General features: G+C 49.7%; 2 protein-coding genes across 2 annotated transcripts in view; both read left to right on the plus strand.

Annotated features, from left to right (window-relative positions):
- On the plus strand, window positions 1-9,349 carry CDC6 (cell division cycle 6). The gene is made up of 11 exons (XM_052658715.1): window positions 1-178; window positions 964-1,245; window positions 1,370-1,569; window positions 1,822-1,997; window positions 2,353-2,459; window positions 3,441-3,580; window positions 4,667-4,767; window positions 5,947-6,011; window positions 8,163-8,365; window positions 8,808-8,948; window positions 9,260-9,349. Exons 1-11 carry the CDS (start codon window positions 1-3, stop codon window positions 9,347-9,349), a joined length of 1,683 nt encoding a protein of 560 aa, XP_052514675.1.
- A 5,662-nt stretch (window positions 9,350-15,011) lies between these two features.
- The window catches only part of RARA (retinoic acid receptor alpha), a 43,475-nt gene continuing 37,267 nt past the window's right edge, over window positions 15,012-21,219 (plus strand). The window contains exon 1 of the mRNA XM_052657074.1: window positions 15,012-15,102. The gene's annotated coding sequence lies outside the window, so the exon portion shown is untranslated. The remainder of the gene's footprint in view (window positions 15,103-21,219) is intronic.

Raw genomic sequence — 21,219 nt, forward strand, 5'->3', positions numbered from 1 at the left:
ATGCCTCGAACCCGTTCCCAGTCACAGGCTACAATCAGTTTTCCAAAAAAGAAACCGTCTCGGACAGTGGACAAAGCTAAAAGCTCCAGTGACACCAAACTAGAATTGACAAATGCCCAGGCTATCCTGCGTTCTTCTTGTGCAAAAATTCTGCCTCTTAGCCCCAGAAAACGTCTGGGTAAGATAGCCATTGTTTGAGTACTTTTTAACCGGTAGCTCTCAACCTCTTTCTTAGTAATAAGATGACTTTGAAACAGCTTTCTAAGTACAATTAAGACGATTCTATTCCCTTTGGTTATTTTCAGAATGGTTGCTAACTGCTTACTGAACTTCAGAGTTAAGCTACTTTTGAAATCACTTTCTGAACTACTTCATAGGGCTGATCTTCAGTTCCTTAATACTGAACTTGATTCTGTCAGTGTCACTGTTCGTTATACAGTATTTTGAGACTTGCCTCAGTGGTTGTGAAATTATGAGAAACAGGTGACAATTCTTGTGGTTGATAATCCTTTCTTGTTTCTTTAAGTTTTCTATTTTCCCTTTCTTGTTTTAGCGCATCTATTTTTAATGAGGGGTGATTTGGTAGTATCTGGAGACATTTTTAGTTGTCATAACTGAGGGGGTGCCACTGACAGTGGGTGCTGCTCACTATGATACAGTGCAAAGGACAGTCCCCCACAATGAAAAATTATTTGGTCCAAGATATAAATGATGCCTAGGTTGGAAAGCCCTGTTTTAGAGCAATCCTAGAATTTCCTCCCATTAAAACCTCCACCAACTAGTAAGACTCAGTGGTGCCATCCGGTGGCCGATGTTTGCTTCTGGCTGAGAGGCGTTTCATTTTGGTGATTCTGACCCTGGTAGAAATTCATCCCCCTTTTGAGGGGCGGATGCCGAGATCTTTCCAAATCCTTTTACTGTCCACTGCTATAAGTGACCCATTCTGATTTTAATATGTTTCAGGTGATGACAACCTGTGCAACACTCCCCGTTTATCTCCCTGTTCTCCACCAAAGCAAGGCAAGAAAGAGAATGGTCCCCCTCGCTCACAGACATCAAAGGGACGCAGACTGGTATTTGACAATCAGCTGACAACTAAGTCTCCTAGCAAAAGAGAACGCACCAGAGTTCACCAAAACAAAATACATTCCTCAGTTCCGAAAGGTCAGGACATCACAACCGATTCTGAGCAGAGGTGTCCGCCGGAGAAAGAATCTGCATGTCTGAGACTGTTCAAGCAAGAGGGTTGGTTCTTTCATGGCAGCTCTTAGTGCAGCCTCGTAACCAAGGCTGGTGATTCCAAGTGAAAGGCGGTGGGTCTTCTCGGTACCCTCTGTTGTGTCTAATTGTCCTTTCATGTCTGGCACAGGCACTTGCTACCAGCAAGCGAAACAGGTCCTGACTACAGCTGTCCCGGATCAGCTGCCTGCCAGGGAAAAGGAGATGGATGTCATCAGGAATTTCCTAAGGGAGCACATCTGTGGGAAAAAAGCTGGAAGTCTTTATCTTTCTGGTGCTCCTGGAACTGGAAAAACTGCCTGCTTAAGCCGAATTCTGCAAGACCTCAAGGTACATTGAGAGTCTGAATTATGATGCTCTTGCTAAAATGACATCTGGTTATTAAGGGTTAAGAAAAAGTGGAAGTACTTCAGGGATTGCAGTTTTCCCCCAAATAAGACGTTTTAAATTTCATTGTGAAAATCTTTCCAAATGAAAGTGGAGCTTATTTTCTTATATGCTGTTAACCCCTCAAAGACACATCACATTCCATCAGAAGTTTATCTGAGGCCAAACTAACTTGCCTGTTTGCAATTTTTCTAGAAGGAACTAAAAGGCTTTAAAACTATTGTGCTGAATTGCATGTCCTTGAGGAGTGCCCAGGCTGTATTCCCAGCCATTGCTCAGGAGATTTGTCAGGAAGAAGTATCCAGGCCAGCTGGGAAGGACATGATGAGGAAACTGGAAAACCATATGACTGCAGAGAAGGGCCCCATGATGTAAGCGTTGCTCTGCTGCATGTTGCTTTGTGAAAGTCTGCAAGATTTGTTGCTCACAAACTCACAGTCTCGTCTCTTGAATTTATCAGTTTACTCATAAAAAGAACATATCCTATATTTTCTCTCTGAGAGGTAGTTACATAAGCTTAAAGGGAAAGAAGAAAAAAGAAAAACCTTCTAATTTCAAATTGGGGGAAAATGTTTTTAAGCTCATTGCTGTATGTTACCAAATGGGGTAGATGACTACCTTCAAACTGGTTTGCGCTGTAGGAATGTGACCTAGAGTCAGCCCACATCAAACAGATTGGAGAGTTAAGAAGGTGAATGTGGATCCTCATTGTTTCTTTCTTTGTAGTGTGTTGGTGTTGGACGAGATGGATCAGCTGGACAGCAGAGGGCAGGATGTCTTGTACACACTGTTTGAATGGCCGTGGCTAAGCAATTCTCGGTTGGTGCTGATTGGTTAGTGCTCTGTTGTTCATGTTACGTGGTGGTTCTAAAGACTTCTTTTTTGGATCTCTTCGGCTTATGAGTTTTGTTGTTGTTGTTTTTTCACCGTGTACATAGCTTGTGGGATCTTAGTTCCCCAACCAGGGGTTGAACCTTGGCTATGAAAGTGAGTAGTCCTAACCACTGGACTGCCAGGGAATTATCACCTATTACTTTATCTTACACCAGCTTTCTGCTTTCTTACCATAATAAGGTTACTATAGGGACGTCCCTGGTGGTCCAGTGGTTCCACACTTCCACGGTAGGGGGCATGAGTTGGTCAGGGAACTGAGATCCCACATACTGTGCAGCTCAGTCAAAAAAGAATAAAAATAAATAAAAGAAGAATTTTTTTTAAAGGAAAGTTATTATAAAATAATAGGGAACTTAATCAAATCAGGGCTTCCCTTGTGGCTTAGCTGGTAAAAAATCTGCAATGCAGGAGATCTGGGTTCAGTCCCTGGGTTGGGAAGATCCCCTGGAAAAGGGAATGGCTACCCACTCCAGTGTTCTGGCCCGGAGAATTCCATGGACTGTATAGTCCATGGGGTTGCGAAGAGTCGGACACACAACTGAGCGACTTTCACAAATCAAATCAGTTTTGTTAACTTCGAATAGAAATGACATAATACTGCATTTCAGCAACAGTCAATTTTGGGAGTGTCTGGTCCTGCTATTAGTCAAAATTTAAAACCTAATTTGAATAGAGCATTCTTCCCACATGCCGCAACGAAGGCCCAGCACAGCCAAGAAATAAAGAACACTTAAATAAAAAACATTCTTCGATGATTGTGTACATCTTACCTAATGAGTATTGAGAGTTGGGGACAAGTGGGAAGCAACAGTTGGAATGCTGGATTATGACTAGAAATTTTATTCCGCTTTCAGAAGGTTTATTTTTCCTTTTAGGATGATTTGACCACTGATGATAAGTGTTACATATCTCCTCCTCAGGTATTGCTAATACTCTGGATCTCACGGATAGAATTCTGCCGAGGCTTCAAGCTAGAGAAAAATGCAAGCCACAGCTGTTGAACTTCCCACCTTATACCAAAAATCAGATAGCCACCATCTTGCAGGATCGACTGAATCAGGTGAGTGCCAAGCACTGTACCAAAGTGTCTGTTCCTTGTATCACCTGTGAAAGGGAAACCTAACAGTGGTTCTAAAATATTTTGCTTTGACTCCATTGCTAAACAAGGCATTCCTGTGGGCCATAGTGAGAACATTTTTGTGTGGATTTCCACCCATGGCTCCATTTATTGGGTGCTTCAGTATTGGAATAAACATAAGAGAGGAGTCACTCAAATGCTTCTATAATAGTCTCATGGAGCAGGAAATGGCAACCCACTCCAGTATTCTTGCCTGGAGAATTTCATGGACAGAGGAGCCCGGCAGGCTATAGTCTATGGGGTCACAAACAGTCGGACATGACTGAGCGACTAACACACACGCAACAGTCTTAAAATAGGACCTGAGGGGGCTTCCCTGGTGGCTCAGTGGTAATCTGCCTGCCAGTGCCGGAGACACGGGTTCCATCCCTGATCCGGGAGGATCCCACAAGCCTTGGCACAATTGAGCCTGGCAACCGCAACTACTAGAGTCTGTGCTTCACAACAGGAGAAGCCACCTCAATGAGAAGCCCGTGCACCACAACTAGAGGGTAGCTCCTGCTTGCCACAACCACGGAACAGCCCACGCAGCAATGAAGACCCAGCGCAGCCAAAAAGAAATAGGAAAAAAAAAAAAAATAGGACTTGGGACCTCCCTGGCGGTCCAGTGGCTAAGACTTTGCACTTCCAATGCTGGGGGGCCACAGCTTCTATCCCTGGTCGGGGAACTAAGATCCCGTGTGTCTCATGGTCTGGCCAAAAATTTTTTTTAAAAATAGGACCAAGAAAGCACTTTCTCTTGTAAACGACCAAGTAGATTTTAGTATAGTGTAGTTTTGGTAATTTACGTTTCAGTTGCTTTTTTCCCCTTTGTGAACCTCTACCACATTCCTACAAAATGCTTCAATGTATGAAATTCCCATTCCTAAGCAGAAAAGGCATCTCTTAGACCCTACAGTTTGGTCAATCAAGTTTAGAATTAAGCGTGAAAGTACTCATGTCTGAGACCTAAACTGCAGAAGAGGAGCTGTGTACTTTCAACTGTCAACTTCTATGTCTTGTCCAAAGGCATTTAATGACCAGGTCCTAGACAATGCTGCCATTCAGTTCTGCGCCCGCAAAGTCTCTGCTGTTTCGGGAGATGTTCGCAAAGCGCTTGATATTTGCAGGTGAGTTATGGCACTGTTGGCTGCTTTTATTAAAAAAGAAGAAATGCTGTTAATTGTCTCGTGTAACTCAAATGAATGTGGCTTAAGAGGCTCCATTCTGCCACTTTTTATGTTCAGAAAGGAGGACTTGTTTCTCAGTGGGGAGCTCTGCATTTCCACCGTGCTAATGTCTGAAACATTATCAGTCCATTACCTACAGAGGGAGAAACAAATGAGATGTTGCTGGCACTCCCTGTGGTGATTATAGATTGGTTAATTACATTTGTATTAAAAAAGACTCCAGTTTACTTTTCCATTAGCTGGTCTCAAGCAGGTTTATTTATGGACCTGAACCATCCTTGCCTTGAGACTTTTTTTGCCCCTTCCTTTGCTTTTGTGAGCACCCCTTCCTCCAGCTGGTGGTCCCCCGTAGTTGTGTTCCAGACCTCTCTCTCTCCCCCTTCCCATCCCCCAGCCCCTCCTGCTGGGGAAAGCCTCTGTGCTGACTGATGAAATTTCGTCTTTCCCAGTAGGACACTGGGTCCATTAAAATGACACTTGCTGTGCTGGCCCGCTGGTCCAACCTCCCCCTACTGCCATGCAGAAGATCCAGGTGTGGTGCATGGCTTCCTGTGGGCAAAGTACTTTGGAGAGAGCAGTGGGAGAGTAAGCTCTTCCTCTTGCTAGATGGTGCGATCCTGGATTTGAAAGTTCTTCCTAGTCAGCAAACTACTTGGATAAAGACTGCAGCTATGAGCAAGAGTCATGTAGGCCGGTGTGGTTTTAGCCTACACATAGCCTATGTATAGATAACTGCGGGCTCCTCTTTTAGGGCTGGAGTGTATGGGTGGTGCTGTCTCTCTTTAGTCAGTCACCCACACTGCATGTCCTCTCTTCTATCCATGACACGTTTTCCTTGTCCAAAATATTATCATTGGCTCAATGTATGATGACTTACTCAGCCTCTGTAAGAGGAAATCGAGTAGTGTTGAAGTTTCTCAGGTTCCCTGGTCCATGATTTATTTCGAGGCAATTAAGTCCCCTGGAGTTGAGGCATAATCCAATTTTCTTGGGTTTTAAAATTATAAAACATGTTGCTTTGTGTTAATGTGCCTGTTTTGGGGCTTGGTGGTTTGGTGTGGTGTTTGGTTTGGCTCAGCCTAAATTAACTCTAGAAATACTTTTTCTTTTTTTTTACAGGAGGGCCATTGAAATCGTAGAGTCAGATGTCAAAAGTCAGACTATCCTCAAACCACTCTCTGAATGTGAGTAGTTTATCTCTGTTTCCTTTTCCTTTATAATTAGAAGCTTTACTTTTCTGAAAGAAATAAAAAGATGAGATGAGCATAGTTAAATCCTGTTGTCCGTTTGTGTATGGGTGTCTGTGTTTTTCATCAGTTTCATCTACTTTATTTCAGTCTTGCCTGCCAGTGCTGTAATCCACGCATTACTGGAAATGGGTTCTCCAGGGTGTTACATGAATCGTTGGGACAGTCGGTTTTCTTTCCAAGTCCTAGGAATGAAAACTAGACACTAAGATTGGATCAGCGTCTCTCTGGGTACTTATATCGAGTGCACTTTAGGTCTTGATATAGGTGAAAGCAAAGCCCAGGAAATAAGAGTCAGACAGGGAAAGAATTAGTTCCACTTGGGAAATCGCTAGACTTTCAACGAGCCTCAGAGGGTGGCGATACAAAGATAGCATTGCTACAGTAAACTGCAAGCTTTCACAAAAACGACAAAATTAGTTTTCCTTTCCCTCAGCCTTGTCCTCTTAGCTATAGAGGATGTAAAATGGCCGTGAACTGCATATCTTGTGGTTAATATCCAATGTTAATCTTTAGAAACAGAACAGTCTGATTTGATTGTTTCTTCCTTATCATCAACTTGTTGAAAGAAGTTAATAAAAATATTTCAGAAGTAGCCAAACAGTGCTTTGACTGATAGTAGGTAATATCTGCCAATGCACAGACTAGATACTGGTTTCTCTTCAACTTTTTACATCATTCCTTTTTTCCCCTACCAGTAACATTTAGGCTTGTCAGTGGACCTGGTGAGCACCACTTACACACACAGAACTAAAAGAATTTGTGACTTCTTATCATAAATTATTAAACTAATCTAATTCCTGTCTTTTAACCTTTGGTAGATGTGGTTAGCTTTAATGGCTTTAGAAAGCTACAGGGAGACTGACTTTAACTAAATATAAGAAGACACTTTCCTGGACTTCCCTGGTGGGTCCAGGGAAGTGGTTAAGACTCCGCACTTCCAGTGTAGGCGGTGTGGGTTTGATCCTCGGTTGGGGAACTAAAACCCCACATGCGTCGTGGTGCAGCCAAAAAAAGAAAAAAGAAGGCACTTCCCAGTAAAGAGCACAAACTGGTCTTCTTTTGACACAGTGGGGGTGTCCCAGTACTGAAGAGACTCAGACACAAGCTGGGTAGGTGACCTCTTCTTGGAACTGTTATGAAGAGACTCAGCCATTGGATAGGGAGTAAGACTAGACCTGAATTCTTCTCAGCTTTGTGAGATTCTGCCTCTTGACCACTGAACTCCAGTTCTCCAGTATGCTTAGTGCTCGGTAGCATCCCGTCTGTGATCATGGAACTGAAGCAGTGAAGGACAGGGAAGCCTGGCGTGCTTCAGTCCCTGGGGTTGCAAAGAGTCGTACACGACTTAGCGGCTGAACAACGACGATCGAAGCAAACTCTTGTGGGACAGCTGACTTGGTCTCAGGAAGTAACATGAGGCAAAGTTTGTTACAGAGCAAATCCTCCTCCGTCTTGCCATTCCTGCATCCAGACAATGAGGCCACAGTCCTCTGTGGCTCCTTGGCAGTTTCCCAACCTCCGGCCTCTGAGATGGTGCTATCTGCTGAAATATCCGATGACATTTTCTCAAGTGTTGCTCTCCTGGAGATTGGCTTGGGCAAATGAACCAAACCTCGAAGGTCATTTGGGGAGGCTATCAAGAGGACTTAGGACTGTCCACGTTTAGCCACTCACTTGATTTGAAATATTAGGTAATTTTTCCAGCCTTTAACAATGACCAGGCCCAGTCATCTTTGATTCAAGGTTCTGTCCTTCTTTGCCTTTGAGATATTAGGAACCTTACATTAGTTCTCTGTCTGGTCCTTATTCTTTCATGAGGTAGACTTCATCTTTTTGACAGTAAATTGCATCATACACGATAAAACAGCTCACCGTTCTGCCCAGAAAGATAACCTTACTTTCCGACTCATGTCACATTTTGGCATCTTCCTGAAGATCGCACTGTGTCTCATCCTTTGACTTCTCGTTACAGAACTGGAACCTCTCCTTCCACCAAAACTTAGTATCATCTGTCTCGATTCATATTTAACTGTAAAAATACAATATTTTAAAAATCGAATTAATCCTGATTTATTTACTTGATAGGTAAATCACTCTCTGAGTCACTGGTTCCCAAGCGGGTTGGTGTTATTCACATATCACAAGTCATCTCGGAAGTTGATGGAAACAGAATGACTTTGAGCCGAGAAGGAGCACAAGATTCCTTCCCCCTCCAGCAGAAGATCTTGGTCTGCTCTTTGCTGCTCTTGACCAGGCGGTTGAAAATCAAAGAGGTCACCCTGGGGAAGGTTAGTCAGGAATCTCAGCAGATGGAGCTGGGGTGGAGAGGAGAATCTGCTTTGCAGAGCAGATAATTTCCTAAAGGCCTATGTTGCTGCAGCTGATGTGAATTAAAAATGGATTTTTAACAGTGAGAATAAGTACTGGTATCATGTAAAAGGCAGCTGACTTTTATTTCCCTTGGGCTATGGTTGAGACTTTACCATTAATCTTCTCCCCGTTATTTCTGCCTCTCCCTATGAAACACAATAAAGCCCCCTCCTTGCATCACACTGTAGGTTTTTGGCGGTACCTCCAGAATGCATTTTCAAGGATTTTATTGAAAATGGAGAGCATTGGGGTATTCCGATAACTCTTTTGCAAACCCAGATTTACCTTATTTTAGAAGATTACAAAGTTAGAAGAGATAGGGCTTTTAAACGACATTTGATTTCCCTTGTTTCCTTCCAGTTACACGAAGCCTATAGTAACGTCTGTCGCAAACAGCAGGTGGCAGCTGTGGCCCAGTCAGAGTGTTTGTCACTTTCAGGCCTCTTGGAGGCCAGAGGCATCTTCGGATTAAAGAAAAACAAGGAAACCCGCTTCACAAAGGTACAACGAACTGCTTCTCTGTGACATTGCTTTTAGTTGACCGGCTTTGAAGAGCTTATATTTTGCTAAAGTAAAGATTTAAAAATGATCACAGTTAGATCAACACTTTTTTTTTGTTAGGTAGGATTTAAGGTGTGTGAAGATAGGGCTATAGTATGAATCAGATTCTTTCTCCCCCTATGTTATTGGAAAAGCAGTGTTTAACTTGCTTGACTCTTGTGAGAAAAGTTTAACATAGTAAAGGTTTCTGTAATAAAAACTTGGCTTTTGTGAGTTCCCCACCACAAAAAGTCCTTTTCTCTTCCTTGCAGGTGTCTCTGAAGATTGAAGAGAAGGAAATAGAGCATGCTCTGAAAGACAAAGCTTTAGTTGGAAATATCTTAGCTACTGGATTGCCTTAAATTCTTTTCTACTAATACCCCACCCGAAAGTATCCAGCTGGCATTTAGAGACCAATGGAGTCTTCATTTTAGTACTTTATACACTCAGGTCTGAAAGCAGATGACCTTTTTTTACTTAAAACTGATAAAAAATAATCTATAGATTCATGACTATTAGCACAGAATTATATCTTTGAGTTTTATTATATTTATGCATTACAAACTACCAAGTAGACCCTTTTTAATTACGCTCACCGCCTCTACCCTGAGTGTGCCCCTAACCAACATGCTTACAGGTATATAGATGGATGCTGCCGAAAGTTCATATATTGATTTCTTAGTCTCCTCAAACATTGGTATATTTTTAAGAACTTTTGGATCAGAGGAAGCAGAACGAAAAAGGAGACTCCAGACAAATAAGCCAGTTGACGTGGAGATTTGGAGGACACTTTGATCAAAGGATATCTTTTTTTTTTTTGGAGTGTACTGTGTTCATGTTATGTTGCGGATGCTTCCACACTGTGACATTTTAAAGACTTGTTGAATTTCCTGGGCACTCCCAAGATTGTGGGGGTGGTCAGGAGAATGTGACTACAGATTGTGAATATATTTATTTTCAAGTTGCAGTCTTTGTTTTCTTCAGCTATCACGTTTCAAGAGAGCTCAAACTTTTCAGAAGGCAATGTGAAAATTCCTCCCCAAACTGTCCCACGGTCCTCAGCTGAAGCCACTTGTTTCAAGATGCCCTCGTTTGGGTTTGGATTGTCATTGAAACCTCATTTTTCCAGTCCCCTTAGTTAAATTAATCCACATGGTTACTCAAGTCCCCACTTTTCTGGGTTTGGCTTCCAGTGGCATTAAATGGCAATTTGTCATGGGGACACCAGAGGGCACTATGATAACACTGACTGCCTTAGGCTTGCAGGTGTGGGACTGGGGTAGTTGAGGGAAGGGAAAAAGAAACTGAAGTTTGATTCCTCTGGGAGACTGCTGTAGTTTTATAACTCAAGCATATGCTGGGAATGCAAACCATGTGTGATAGGAATGGTCTGACGGCCAGTGACCACGTCCGTGCTGCTCCCTGGGTTCTGCCTCTTGCCTTCCTGACGTGGCTTGGGTTTGAGAACTTGGTATGTGTACAAATGATCAGTTGGCCACTGTTTCATTCATGCTGCCCACTGTATCCTTGCAATGTGATCTGGGCTGCGGCAGGTGGTACAGGATAGAAGGAGGGCACACAGAGAGAGCCCTCTGAAATGAACACTACCTGCTAGTGTGTGTAGGGGAGTCTGAATGTCTCACACTCCTTCACTAGAGCATTTGTTCCCTCTGAGGTCAATTTGTGAGGGGAGAACACAGGTCTATATCTAGCAGCTTGGAAAGTGTCCGGGGCTATAAGGGTTAACGAGTGTAATTGCAGAGATTGTCCGAAGGCTGATGGAAAGCAGAGACTGAATGGGATTGAGAACAGATGCGAGGCTTGATTTAAATTACGTTTTATTGGATGCTGCAGCCTTAAGAGACGTGACCGCTTTACAGGTTGTTTCCACACTGTGGGCAGCTGCTGTCTGTTCTGTGTCCACAGTAGGATCCTGCCCAAAGAGGAGCGACCTTGTTGTGTTTGAGGCTTGGCGCCTTCCTCTTAACTGTAGGGCTGGAGTCGGGAACATGGCTTGACTCGCATTGGGGCTGCTGTGTATCCTCTATGGCACTGAGCCAAGATTGCGTTTGCAGATTCAAAGAGGCCAAATTTCTTCCCCCCTCTGCCTCCTCTCCCTTTCCCCTGGTATTAGGAAATCGGGTTTTCTGTGTACTGGTTAGTTCGTTTTACTTCCCTTCGGTTCTCCCCCCACTGTCAATTTCTAGGTCATTGCTGCTCTTAAGACTTCAGCAATTGGAACAGGGTTGGTTCCGTCAACGATGCGTGAAGCTGACTTCGAGTCCCTGCTTGGCTTCCGCTGCCCTTGTGGGAGCACAGGCTGATGTACGTTTGTCAGTGGAGTCTTAAATGTAATGCAGACAGCCTGGGAGCAGACAGCAGGAAGAAAGTCCTTTTCTCGCTGAAGCTGAGAGCTCTGGGAAGGCGGTGGGACTTTTAGGGGGCTGGGCTGGGCTTGTGGTTACTGGTTTCTGCCAGGAGCATAGGCCGTTTCACATGGAGTAGTGGCAGAGATGCTGACCTACATTCTTCTCGAAGGTGGTGGGGTGTGTGTGTCTGTCTCCTGGTTTATTTATTTCTTCACAGAGGCAGAGGAAGCTTCCATAGAGTGTCGGTGGGTATTGCCATGGAACGCACAGAGACACAGTAAAACTGGTTTGAGTTTCAACCCCGGAGCTGCAACTGACAATTCTGGCTCAGGGGAGACCTGCCTGTGGCTGGATGACTGGCAAGAAGGTGTGAGGTCCAAGCTGCCCAGAGATCCAAAGTTGGCAGAGCTCTTTCCTTCTTCCCCCTCATTGCGCCCTTTTAAGATACACCAATAAAAACTGAGAAGTAGGAAGCAGATACAACTTGGGGCTTTTTAAAAATATCTGTGGAGAGGTTACCTTGACTACTGAGAGAGACCAAAACAGAGAACCGAGGTGGAGAGCTTTTTTAACATTTGTATCTGTCCCCGGCACTTAGTTCAGTGCCTGAGACTTGGCGGGGGCGTATTCCATTAACAGTTGTTGAGTGAACAGATCCATGATGGAGTAAGATGCCGCCTTCCCCTCCGTCTTGAGGACAGTTCTGATCTGGAGGCAGCCGGGCTGGTGCTTTTGCACGGAGGTGGAGCAGGGAGAGGGGGCGCTCCATCCTGTGGGCAGTGCGGTGTTTCTCAGCCTCACAGATGTGTTCCAGTGGCTCCCTCTGATGTGATATTTTGCTTGAGGCAACTTCCATGTTGCTCCCAGGAGCCCCTGGCTTTGAGGCAGAGAGTCCCACCTACTGGCTGGGAGGAGGGGGTGTCTGTCTGGCTGTTACCTAGTGTCCCCAGAGATGGGCCAGAAGCTGCGCAGCCTCTAGTTGGCAAGGGGTTAGGGAGGAGCCCAACTTTGGTGTCCTGTTTTAACTTCTGAGGAAAAGGTGTGATCTCAGGTTCCTCCTGAAAAGATCAGGTGCCCTCCGAGACCTTTTAAGTTACACACAGCAGCAGGTCTCTGCCTTCTTAGATGGGGTGGGTCTGCAGGGGGAGAAGCTGTGCCCTGGCCTCCCCTTGGTTTTCAACCCCGGCCCCAGGCCCCCAGTAGAAGCTAATTGGGTGCGAGGGGCCTGGGTAAAGGCTGTCTGAAGCCTGGCAAAAGGAGGGAGCCAGCTCCTTTTTTTAAAAAGCTCTAATTGAGTTCTGAATCAGCCTCGCTGCCTTTGATCCCGCCTCTGTTTCCCACACTGCCTGAAAGAGCTTCATCAGCACTTTACAACAAGGGTGCGCCTGCTCCCCACACCCGCCCCCCCCCTCCTGACGCTCTCTGCCGCCGCCATCCACTGCTTGTCTCCTTCAGTTAAGATAATGAAGATGCTGAGAGATAAAATGTGTATTTAATAAGGGTGGGGGTAGGGAGGCGGAAAGGGGCAGCCAGGGCCTTCCCTAGTTTGGGGCCCAGCCAAAACCGGGCTGGAAGCAAAGCTAGAGTAAGACTTGGCCCCAGGGTGTGGGGGTTTCTGGGCCTAGATCCAGTTGACTTCACTGCCTGCTGTTTGCCCTAAATTCCCCCACCTCCACCCTCTCACCCCCACACTCCTTTCTTTCCTCTCTGCTCAATCCCAGTGGGAAAAGCGAGTCTTGCTTCGACCTTATTTTCAGCTGGTAGCTTGGCCTACAGTACGGTGCCCCCTACCCCAGAGTCAGCAGCGAGGTCGGGCTAGGGCAGCCCCTCCAGCCTGGGCCTGTAGAAGCTGTGGGTTCACAGTGGGGGGTGAAAAAGAGCTGGAGTTAATGAAGACCGGCTGTAGTCTGGGTTCTGCCCACACTTAGCTGCGGGCCAGCCTTTGGTGGTGGTAAGAAGGATGAGGGTACGTGACCTCCATCCCTGGGCACAAGGATATCCTGTGGCAGCTGAGGCTGGCTCTGCTCTCTGAGCGTGGCTTTATCCTTAGGTTGTAAGAGAGTCGTCTGTTTCCCTCTTCCCCTGCTCCTCCCCTCCCCACTGACACTCAGCCCTTATTGAGCTTTATAACTGTAGTGGTGGCCCAGCTGAGATCTGAAGATCTCCAAGCTCTTCTGTAAACACTCATTAACTGCCTGGGAAGAACCCAGAGCCCTGGTTAACAGCTGGGAGAGAACTGAGGCACATTAGGGTGAAAGGCTTGACCTGAGCTCACCCCACCGGCTCTACCCTGGGGCCCTCCAAACCTGCCATCCAGCTCCTCTCCCCAGTTCCTGCCAGACTGACGCAGGGGTGGAGGCACTGCTGCCACCCTCTCCCCCTTCTAGGAAGAGGCTGTGCCCTCTCCCTTCCATGACTCTGTCCCTGACTTCCCCTGGCCCTTCACCCTGTGACGTTTCCCCTGCTTTGCTGCTGGAGGTGCTTGCAAAATGTTTACCAGGCCCTCTTCGGCCTTCCCTCCACATTTCCTGGCCCACCTTGCCCCCCAACCCTGAGTTCTCCCTTTGAGAATTTGGGCTATTCTAAACTGGGTCTGTAACCTTGAAGTTGCGGGCTTCCCTGGTGGCTCAGCGGTAAAGAATCCACCTGCCAAAATACAGGATTTGAACCCTGGGTCAGGAAGGTTCCCTGGAGAAGGAAATGGCAACCCACCTCAGTGCTCTTGCCTAGAGAAGCCCAGGGACAGAGGAGCCTGGTGGGCTACAGTCCATGCGGTCACCAAGAATCGGACATGACTGAGCGACTAGACAACAAAAACCTTCAAGTTGATCTAATGCTGAGGCCCTCTTGCCCCCTATTTATCCTAAATAGTACCTGGGAAAATACTCTCCTTTAACATACTCATTCTGGTTAAGCTTCAGGACCCAATTGAGGGCCAGGTAGGGAGCCCGAGTCGACCCCTAGGTTCTGCATCCCCTTCCTTCACTGACAGTTGCCATTCCTGCCAAAGGATGTAACCCAAAGACTCCCAGCCCCACCGGCTTATCCTCTCACCTGGCTACGTATATCTGCACAAGCCAACACACTCCCAGACACACAGGGCTCAGTCTAAGGATATAAAAATGCCAATTTCCAATTGCTACCTAAATCATACTGCCCTTTCCACTTGCTAGAAATCAGTGTCTTCTTTCCCCTTGGCATGACCTCCTCCTCCTAGGCATTTAGGGATAATTTAGGGGAGACTGTGCTCTGTCTAGGAGGGGGAGAGTAGAAGTGAGCTCCTGTCCAAAGTGACCACCCCTCTTCCCCAGATCCCAGGCTAGTTGGGAGTGGTGAGAAAAGCCATCATAACGCCACCTTCAGTCCCAAAGCTCAAATCCATCCGTTCAGGCCAGGCAGAGGCAATGTTTTCTTTAATTCTGTCCCATAATATCCTCAACTAAAATCTCCCATGTGCTGTGTATTTGACACCGGGGACTGTGGCTGTCCCCAGCCCATGACTCAGACCTCGTCTTTCACCAGTGAGTTCTTTCTTCCCCATCGATTCAGCTCTGCACCCGCTGACCCAGTCACGGCTGGTGGAAGAGGGCGGGGAGAGTTTGGAGAGTGGGCTTTAGGACCCAACGGGAACCTGTGCCTCTTGCAGCAGCCTAACCCAGAAGCAGGGGGGAATCCTGAATCGAGCTGAGGGCTTCCCCGGTTCTCCTGGGAACCCCATCGCCCCCCGCCGGCACGTACCTGAGCAGGTAGGACCTCGAACACCCCTTCCCAATTCTGCCTCGGCCGCCTTCCGCCCGGCCTCTCCGCTTCGCATCTGACCGTTTCCCTCTCGGCAGTTCAGGCTTTCCCCATCTCTCCTCCCCCACGGCTCGCTGTAGTCCAGGGAGGTGGGGGCCGGGGAGCTCGGAGCCCCTGCGCCCTCCGGCGCCCTTGCTGCACGCCCCTCAGGCATTCCCGTTCTCCGGCTAAGAATGGAAAGTGGGGGTAAGGTCTGCCCGGACGCCAGACCCCGCACCCTCCTTTGCAGTGTTTTCTAATCCCCCTTCCCCCACCTCACCTCGAGGGGAGAACTGGCACGCTAAGGTGACCGGGAGCGGGACCGGGAGACCGCTGGGGAAGCCAAGACTCCCTGGGGATTTCTCTCTTGCTTCCTCTATGCCCTCCCTCCCCGCCCCTGAGAGCCCAGGACTTTGCCCCCCACTCCCTACTCTCCTTGTAGAACCAGTCCCCCCTTCCAGGCTCATGGCACGTTGGAGTGGCCAAAGGCTGTGTGGGAGGGTGGTGGAGATTGTGAGCTTTTTTGGGGGTGTGGGGGTGACCTTTCCCTGGGGTGGGGGGAAGTTCTTTCAGGCTAGAGCCCTTCCCATCCTTGCCAACACCTCAACACCTATGGAAAAGTGGCCCCCCACACACCCACTCCGTGTGTGTGTGTGTGTGTGTGTGTGTGTGTGTGTGCGTAGACCATATGGTTGTAAGATCTATAAGCTTGGGATAGAGGTGGCTATATGCATGGAAGAGGAGAGATCCCAGAGTGCAGCCCAGGCCAGAATAGAATCAGCCCAGATGGCTGGGGAAGGGGGTGTGGACCAAATCAGGGAGGCCACCCAGCCATGCCAGCTCCCTGGGCTCCTTGGCTTTCAGAGCTCGAGCTCCTGGTGTTGCCCTGAAGCTTCTGCCCTCCTGCAGGCTCTCTGGGAGAGGGGTGGATGATACCTGGTGTTTGTGGTGACTTGTTTGTCCCTCTCCTGGGGGGCTGACAGGCCTTGTTCTCTGAAGATCTTGGGCATCCCATTCTGGTTTGGTGGGTCGGCAAGAGGGGTGTATGACTTGTCTGAGTAACCGTGTGTGTAAGTGTGTGTATTGCCTCTGGGTGTAGCAGACTGGGCTGGGGAGCCATGGAAGGGACAGGTCACACTTTGAGGGAACCTCTCTAGCTCTCTGTGTGGTGGGTGGGTGGTGCACCCCTATCTGGTCACTCTATCTAGGTGTAGGGTATGTTCTGTATTCCTCCATGATCCCCCAGATCCCCTAAGGGGTGGTTTTGGAGGAAAATGTGGATAATGGAGTAACTTCAGACTCAGTTTTGCTCTTGACCAAGGAAGGAAAGTAAATTCTGCTTGTGAGCAGTGGACTGAGAATCAGGCCTGAATTTGAGACTCAGCTCGCTTATTTGACTACGTGCATTTATGCAGGTCTCTAAGCCTCTAGTTTCTTAATTTATAAAAATGGCTATTAGTAACAAGCCCAGCTTGCCTGATAGGGATGCAGCCATAAAGACCTCATAAGACGATGTATCCTACAGCCCAGTACAAATGGTAGTGGGTGGGGGTGTGGCGGGGTGGGGGGGCGGGGACAGTGCTCCAGCATGGGATTCTTTTTCTAATCTAGGTCATCTCTCTGCCTTCAGTTTCCTTCCCCCATCCTTGCCCATCTCTGGGATGGAGGAACCAGGTTGTTGCCCTAGGGGCTGCAGAGTTCCCCTAATGCGGGTCATAGCTGGCTATCAGCTCTCTGGTCCTCTGGGGCTCCACACCTTCTCCCCTGAGCCCCGTCTCCACCTTCCTCCTGCCATTCCTGCTCAGCGTCCTTGTCCCTGTCTCTCCCCTGCCCAGTGGCCTCCTTGTGCGGCTCACTGGGCAAGAGCCCTAATCGGATTCGACAGCTGAGATATGTGTGGCGGCCGAGAGCAGGCGGGAGGGAAGCCAGTGGGAGGATGGTATGAGGGCTGCCCCTGGCACTGCCCAGGCCTCCCAGGCACCACCTTGGGCCTGCTGACTCCTGACTTGGCTGGGCCCCAGGGGAGGGGTGCCAGGGGAAGCTCAGGAACGAACAGGCTGAGGTCTGGAGATAAGGGGAGGGGGGATCCCACGTAGGCCCCTAGGACCTCCCTGGTATTTAGTGCCCTTAATAAGCACTTCGGACTCTGACAGGCTCTGATGGGAGGAGAGGAGAGCAGGTGAGAGCCTGGCTGGCCTGCCCTGCTTCCTGCATCCCTAGGGCTCTGCCTTCTTCTCCCTTCTTGTTCAGAAATGTGTTCACTTTCCCCCTGCAGCCCCTCTGGCCAGTTCCTCCTGGAGGGTCGCCTCTGGGAGCTGCTGGGGGCACTTGTGTCTGCCTCTCTCCAAGCTGTTTCCTCCCCTCCGAGGTATTTCTCTCACTCCCTCCCTGGGCCAGGAGCCAAGACTCCTGGGTTTCCCGCCTGCCTCCTGGTGCAGAGCTGCCCTGCAGGCCTCCAGAGAGTCGCTAAGCTGGTTTCCTTCCTCCTGCGCAGGGAGGGCCTTCTCCCAGGGCTTGGAGGTGTCAGGAGTCCCAGGTAGGATAGGGGTGGAGGCTCTGTAGCCCCTGGCACCCAGCGTCTGGCTCCTCCCTCCCAGCCTCTGACTCAGCTTGGGGGCAGCATATGCCCAGCCTGGCAGGCATGACCTGTTCTTGCCTCCAGGCTTCCATCTTTATGTGTGGGAGCCAAGACCTCTCCTCTAAAGCTTTTTTCCCCATGGCATCTGGGGGTGGCTACCAAAACCCCTCTGTCTGCACCCACACATTTAGGGGAATGGGGGATCAGCATAATTGAGGCTGGGGCACTATTATGTCTTCCTTCCAGCTGGGCCAGGATGAAGAGAACCAGCACAGAGTTCCCCACACCAATTCCCTCTGCCCTCAAAAGACCAGTCCGTGGAGCCAGGCCCTGCCCTCTCAGTGCCCACAGTGTGGTTGGCACTGATTTGTCAGAAATTGGGAAGGTTTCCCTCCAGACCGCTGGCCTCCTCTCCCCCTCCCGTGGGGTGAGGACAGCTCTCAGATTGTAGGCACTTATGGGCAGGCCTCCCCCTAGGGAAGGGGTGTGGGGTGCCCCCGAGATGGCCAAGTTGGCACTCGTCCCAGGCTGGAGGGCTGGACCTGATTTGGGGCTGGGAGTTTGTGGGGGAGAGCAGGACATGGGCCTCCCTGCCCCCCTCATTTCCTGCTCTTTGGGCAGCTGTGGGCGAGAAAGGCTGCAGGGACTATTTTTAGTTGGTCTGTCCCCTGGCAGGAGGGACGTGCAGAAAAGCACGGGGCAGGCAGAGGGGCTGGCCAAGGTGAGGGCAAGCCGGCGGGTGGAGGAGTGAGGAAGGGCCAGGGGGGCAGTAGACAGAGCAAGGAGGAGGCGTGGCAGACAGAGGTAGGGCCTTGAGAAGAGGGTCCTGACCAGAGGATGCGCTGGACTGGGCCGGGAGTCTTGGGGACCCCCATGGCTCTCTCTATCTAGAACCAGAAGGGGCTTTGGAGGCACCTGGCCCATCCCTTTGACCTACAGAGCGGGAAAGAGGGAATCTGATTTGCCCTTGGACATTCACCCCATCATTGGCTGCTTTGGAACCCCAATCCAGGCCCCTTGCGCCCTTTGTTTTTCTCCTGTCACAGTCCCTCCCCCCACTGGGCTGTGCTACCTCGTCTGTCTGTCTGTCTGGCAGCAAGTAGGGCCTGGCCAGGATCCTGGTCTCTTTCCCTCTCTGCTTGTTTATGCAGGGTCTTCGGTAAACCCCAGCTTGGTTTGTTTATAAGTCTCCGCCGTGTGTGGAGAGAGTCTGTGTCCAGGCTGGAAGGAGGTCAGGGTTGGGGTTTGTTTAGGTGGCCTGTGGCCACTGGTGTGAATCGAGGTGCTGGGCGAGTTCCAACAGTCTCACGGGCTGGCTAGCCAAGAGCTTGGAGACACCTTCGAAAAGGGGCATCCGGCCTAACCCCATTTTAGGTACCCAGCGAGGGTGGGGGATTGTGCCCACAGTCCCAGGAGGAGTTAGGGACCGACCAAGGACTAGGATACAGAGCCCTTTGTGAGCCCCTGTCCTGCCACGCCTAGGTCACAATGGTTGTTTGCCAATCCACCCAATAAAGGAAGGGGGTGGGAGCAGGGAGATTGCCACTGGCTTCTGATCACAGTCAGAAGTGAGCCCTCTGAGGCCCAGAGGTGGGGGATAAAGTTCAGAGGAGAAACTGGTCCCTCAGAGGAGCCTCATCCCAGGGGCCAGCATGTTGCATAGCTGCAGGGGGCGCCATTCCATAGACCAGTGGGTGAAGAGCACCCTCTGGGGTTGTTCAGAGCCCGGCTTTGGGAGCTAAAGGTGCTTCTGTCCACCACCTTCTTTCTTCCAATCAGCTTCAGATCCAGCTGGAAGGAGGTGTCCTAGACAGGCTTTAATCCAACACCCACTCCCCACCCTGCCTCCTGCCACTCGGCCGCCCAGCCCACCTCCTCCCCCCAAGCAGGTCTCAGTGGGCCACCAACTGTGGTGCAGGGGCCCCTCCCCCTCTCTCCACTCAGTTTCTATGTCTCTGGGGGGCTGATTTATCATCCCCCCTCATCAGGCCGGCTGCAGTGTATGAGAAATCAATAGTGCAAATGGATTGAGGTTGTTCAGCCTGTCGGCTCCCCTTGGGCCCCATCAACTCTCCCAAGACTTGGGGAGTTACTCAGTCCCTTTCTGGCTCAACATACACAGAGATCCACACACCTAGTGCCTGTAGCCTGGGCACAGGAATGATTCTGTCTGTCTGTCTCTGTCTTCTCTCTTGTTCTCTCTCTCTCTCAATATCTTGGGCTGGTCTTCGCATGACAAATACCCTTGAACATTTATTTTCTAGCTTGGGTGGAGTGGGGGTGGAGGGGCTTAAAGGGCAGTAGGCTGCCAGCCAGAGGTGGGAGGGGAGCAGGTGGGTGAGGGAGGCTGTATCCAGGGGGGAGGATGAGCTGGGGAAGGGATTGGGTGACAGCCCACCCCATCAGCCTCTGGTAACTCAATCCCTGCACCCCGATTCCCCTCCCGCTGAACAACTTCAGCAGCTGCTGGCAGAAGCAGGGCTGGCAGAAGTGTGTATGAGTGGATGTGTGTATGGCGGGGGGAAGAGGGGCTGTGGGGGCAGGAGGTGCTGCCAAGACATGTTAAAGGAGACTCACAGCCTGGGTACAACTTGGGTGGCAGGAGGAGGTGGGGCTGAGGGGAGAGTGGGTGTTGAGTGATGGGCAAGGGGCAGGCTTCATTCAGGGGAGGGGCAGGGCAGCCCAGGGGTCTCAGAAAACTTGTCTGCACGGAAGCAGAGCCTGTCATGGTGGGTGTGGGCAGTAGTAAGGGTTCAGGGGTGGGTAGCGCCATGGCTTGCCCCAGGATGCCTGTTCTTCATCAGGGATGCAGATAACCATGGAGGACATGGCCTGCCCCTGTCCCCAATCCCTGGGCTGTGCCTGCTGGGTATCACAGTCTCGGTGACTAAGTCACTTCTGTCCTGGGGCTGGCAAGGTGCCAGGCTCAGCTCTTCTCGGTAGGTGAGTCACTGTCCTGGCATCTCCCCCGGATGCAGCTGAGTCACTGGCTATGCCTGCTGGGCAGGTGGGCACTGGGCTTGGGGGTGAGGTTGGGGGTCTATGTATGTAGCCCCCAGCATCTTCTCTGATCTCTCTCTGGCATGTCCTGGGCCCACCCACAAATCTGCAGAGCCAGGCAAGGCTGGTGTTTCTGGCCTGTGCTCTGTTGGGGGATGAAGGAAGAGGGAGCAGGGTGCTGCATGGAAATATATTCAGGATAAATGGGGGGTTGAGGAGGGGTTGTGAGTTTGAGTCTCAGCTCTTAGCTCTGCCACTAACAAGCTGTATGACCTTGAGCAGGGCCATTCCCTTTCTGAGCCTCAGTTTCCTCCTCTGTACCATGCAAACAGGAGCCTTGCCCTGGGTGACTCTCCAGGACTGTGAAAGCGAGGTGGGTGGGGCCATGAGGGGGTTTGCGGGGGATAAGCTGAGCAGCTAGCGAGGGGGAGAGGAGTCTGGTGGGGTCAGTTCAGGTTCCAGCAGACATCTCCACCCCACCTGCATCCAGGCGGTCTTGCGGGGGCAG

Source organism: Budorcas taxicolor, chromosome 19 (assembly GCF_023091745.1).
Source record: "Budorcas taxicolor isolate Tak-1 chromosome 19, Takin1.1, whole genome shotgun sequence".
Classification (NCBI taxonomy): Eukaryota; Metazoa; Chordata; class Mammalia; order Artiodactyla; family Bovidae; genus Budorcas; species Budorcas taxicolor.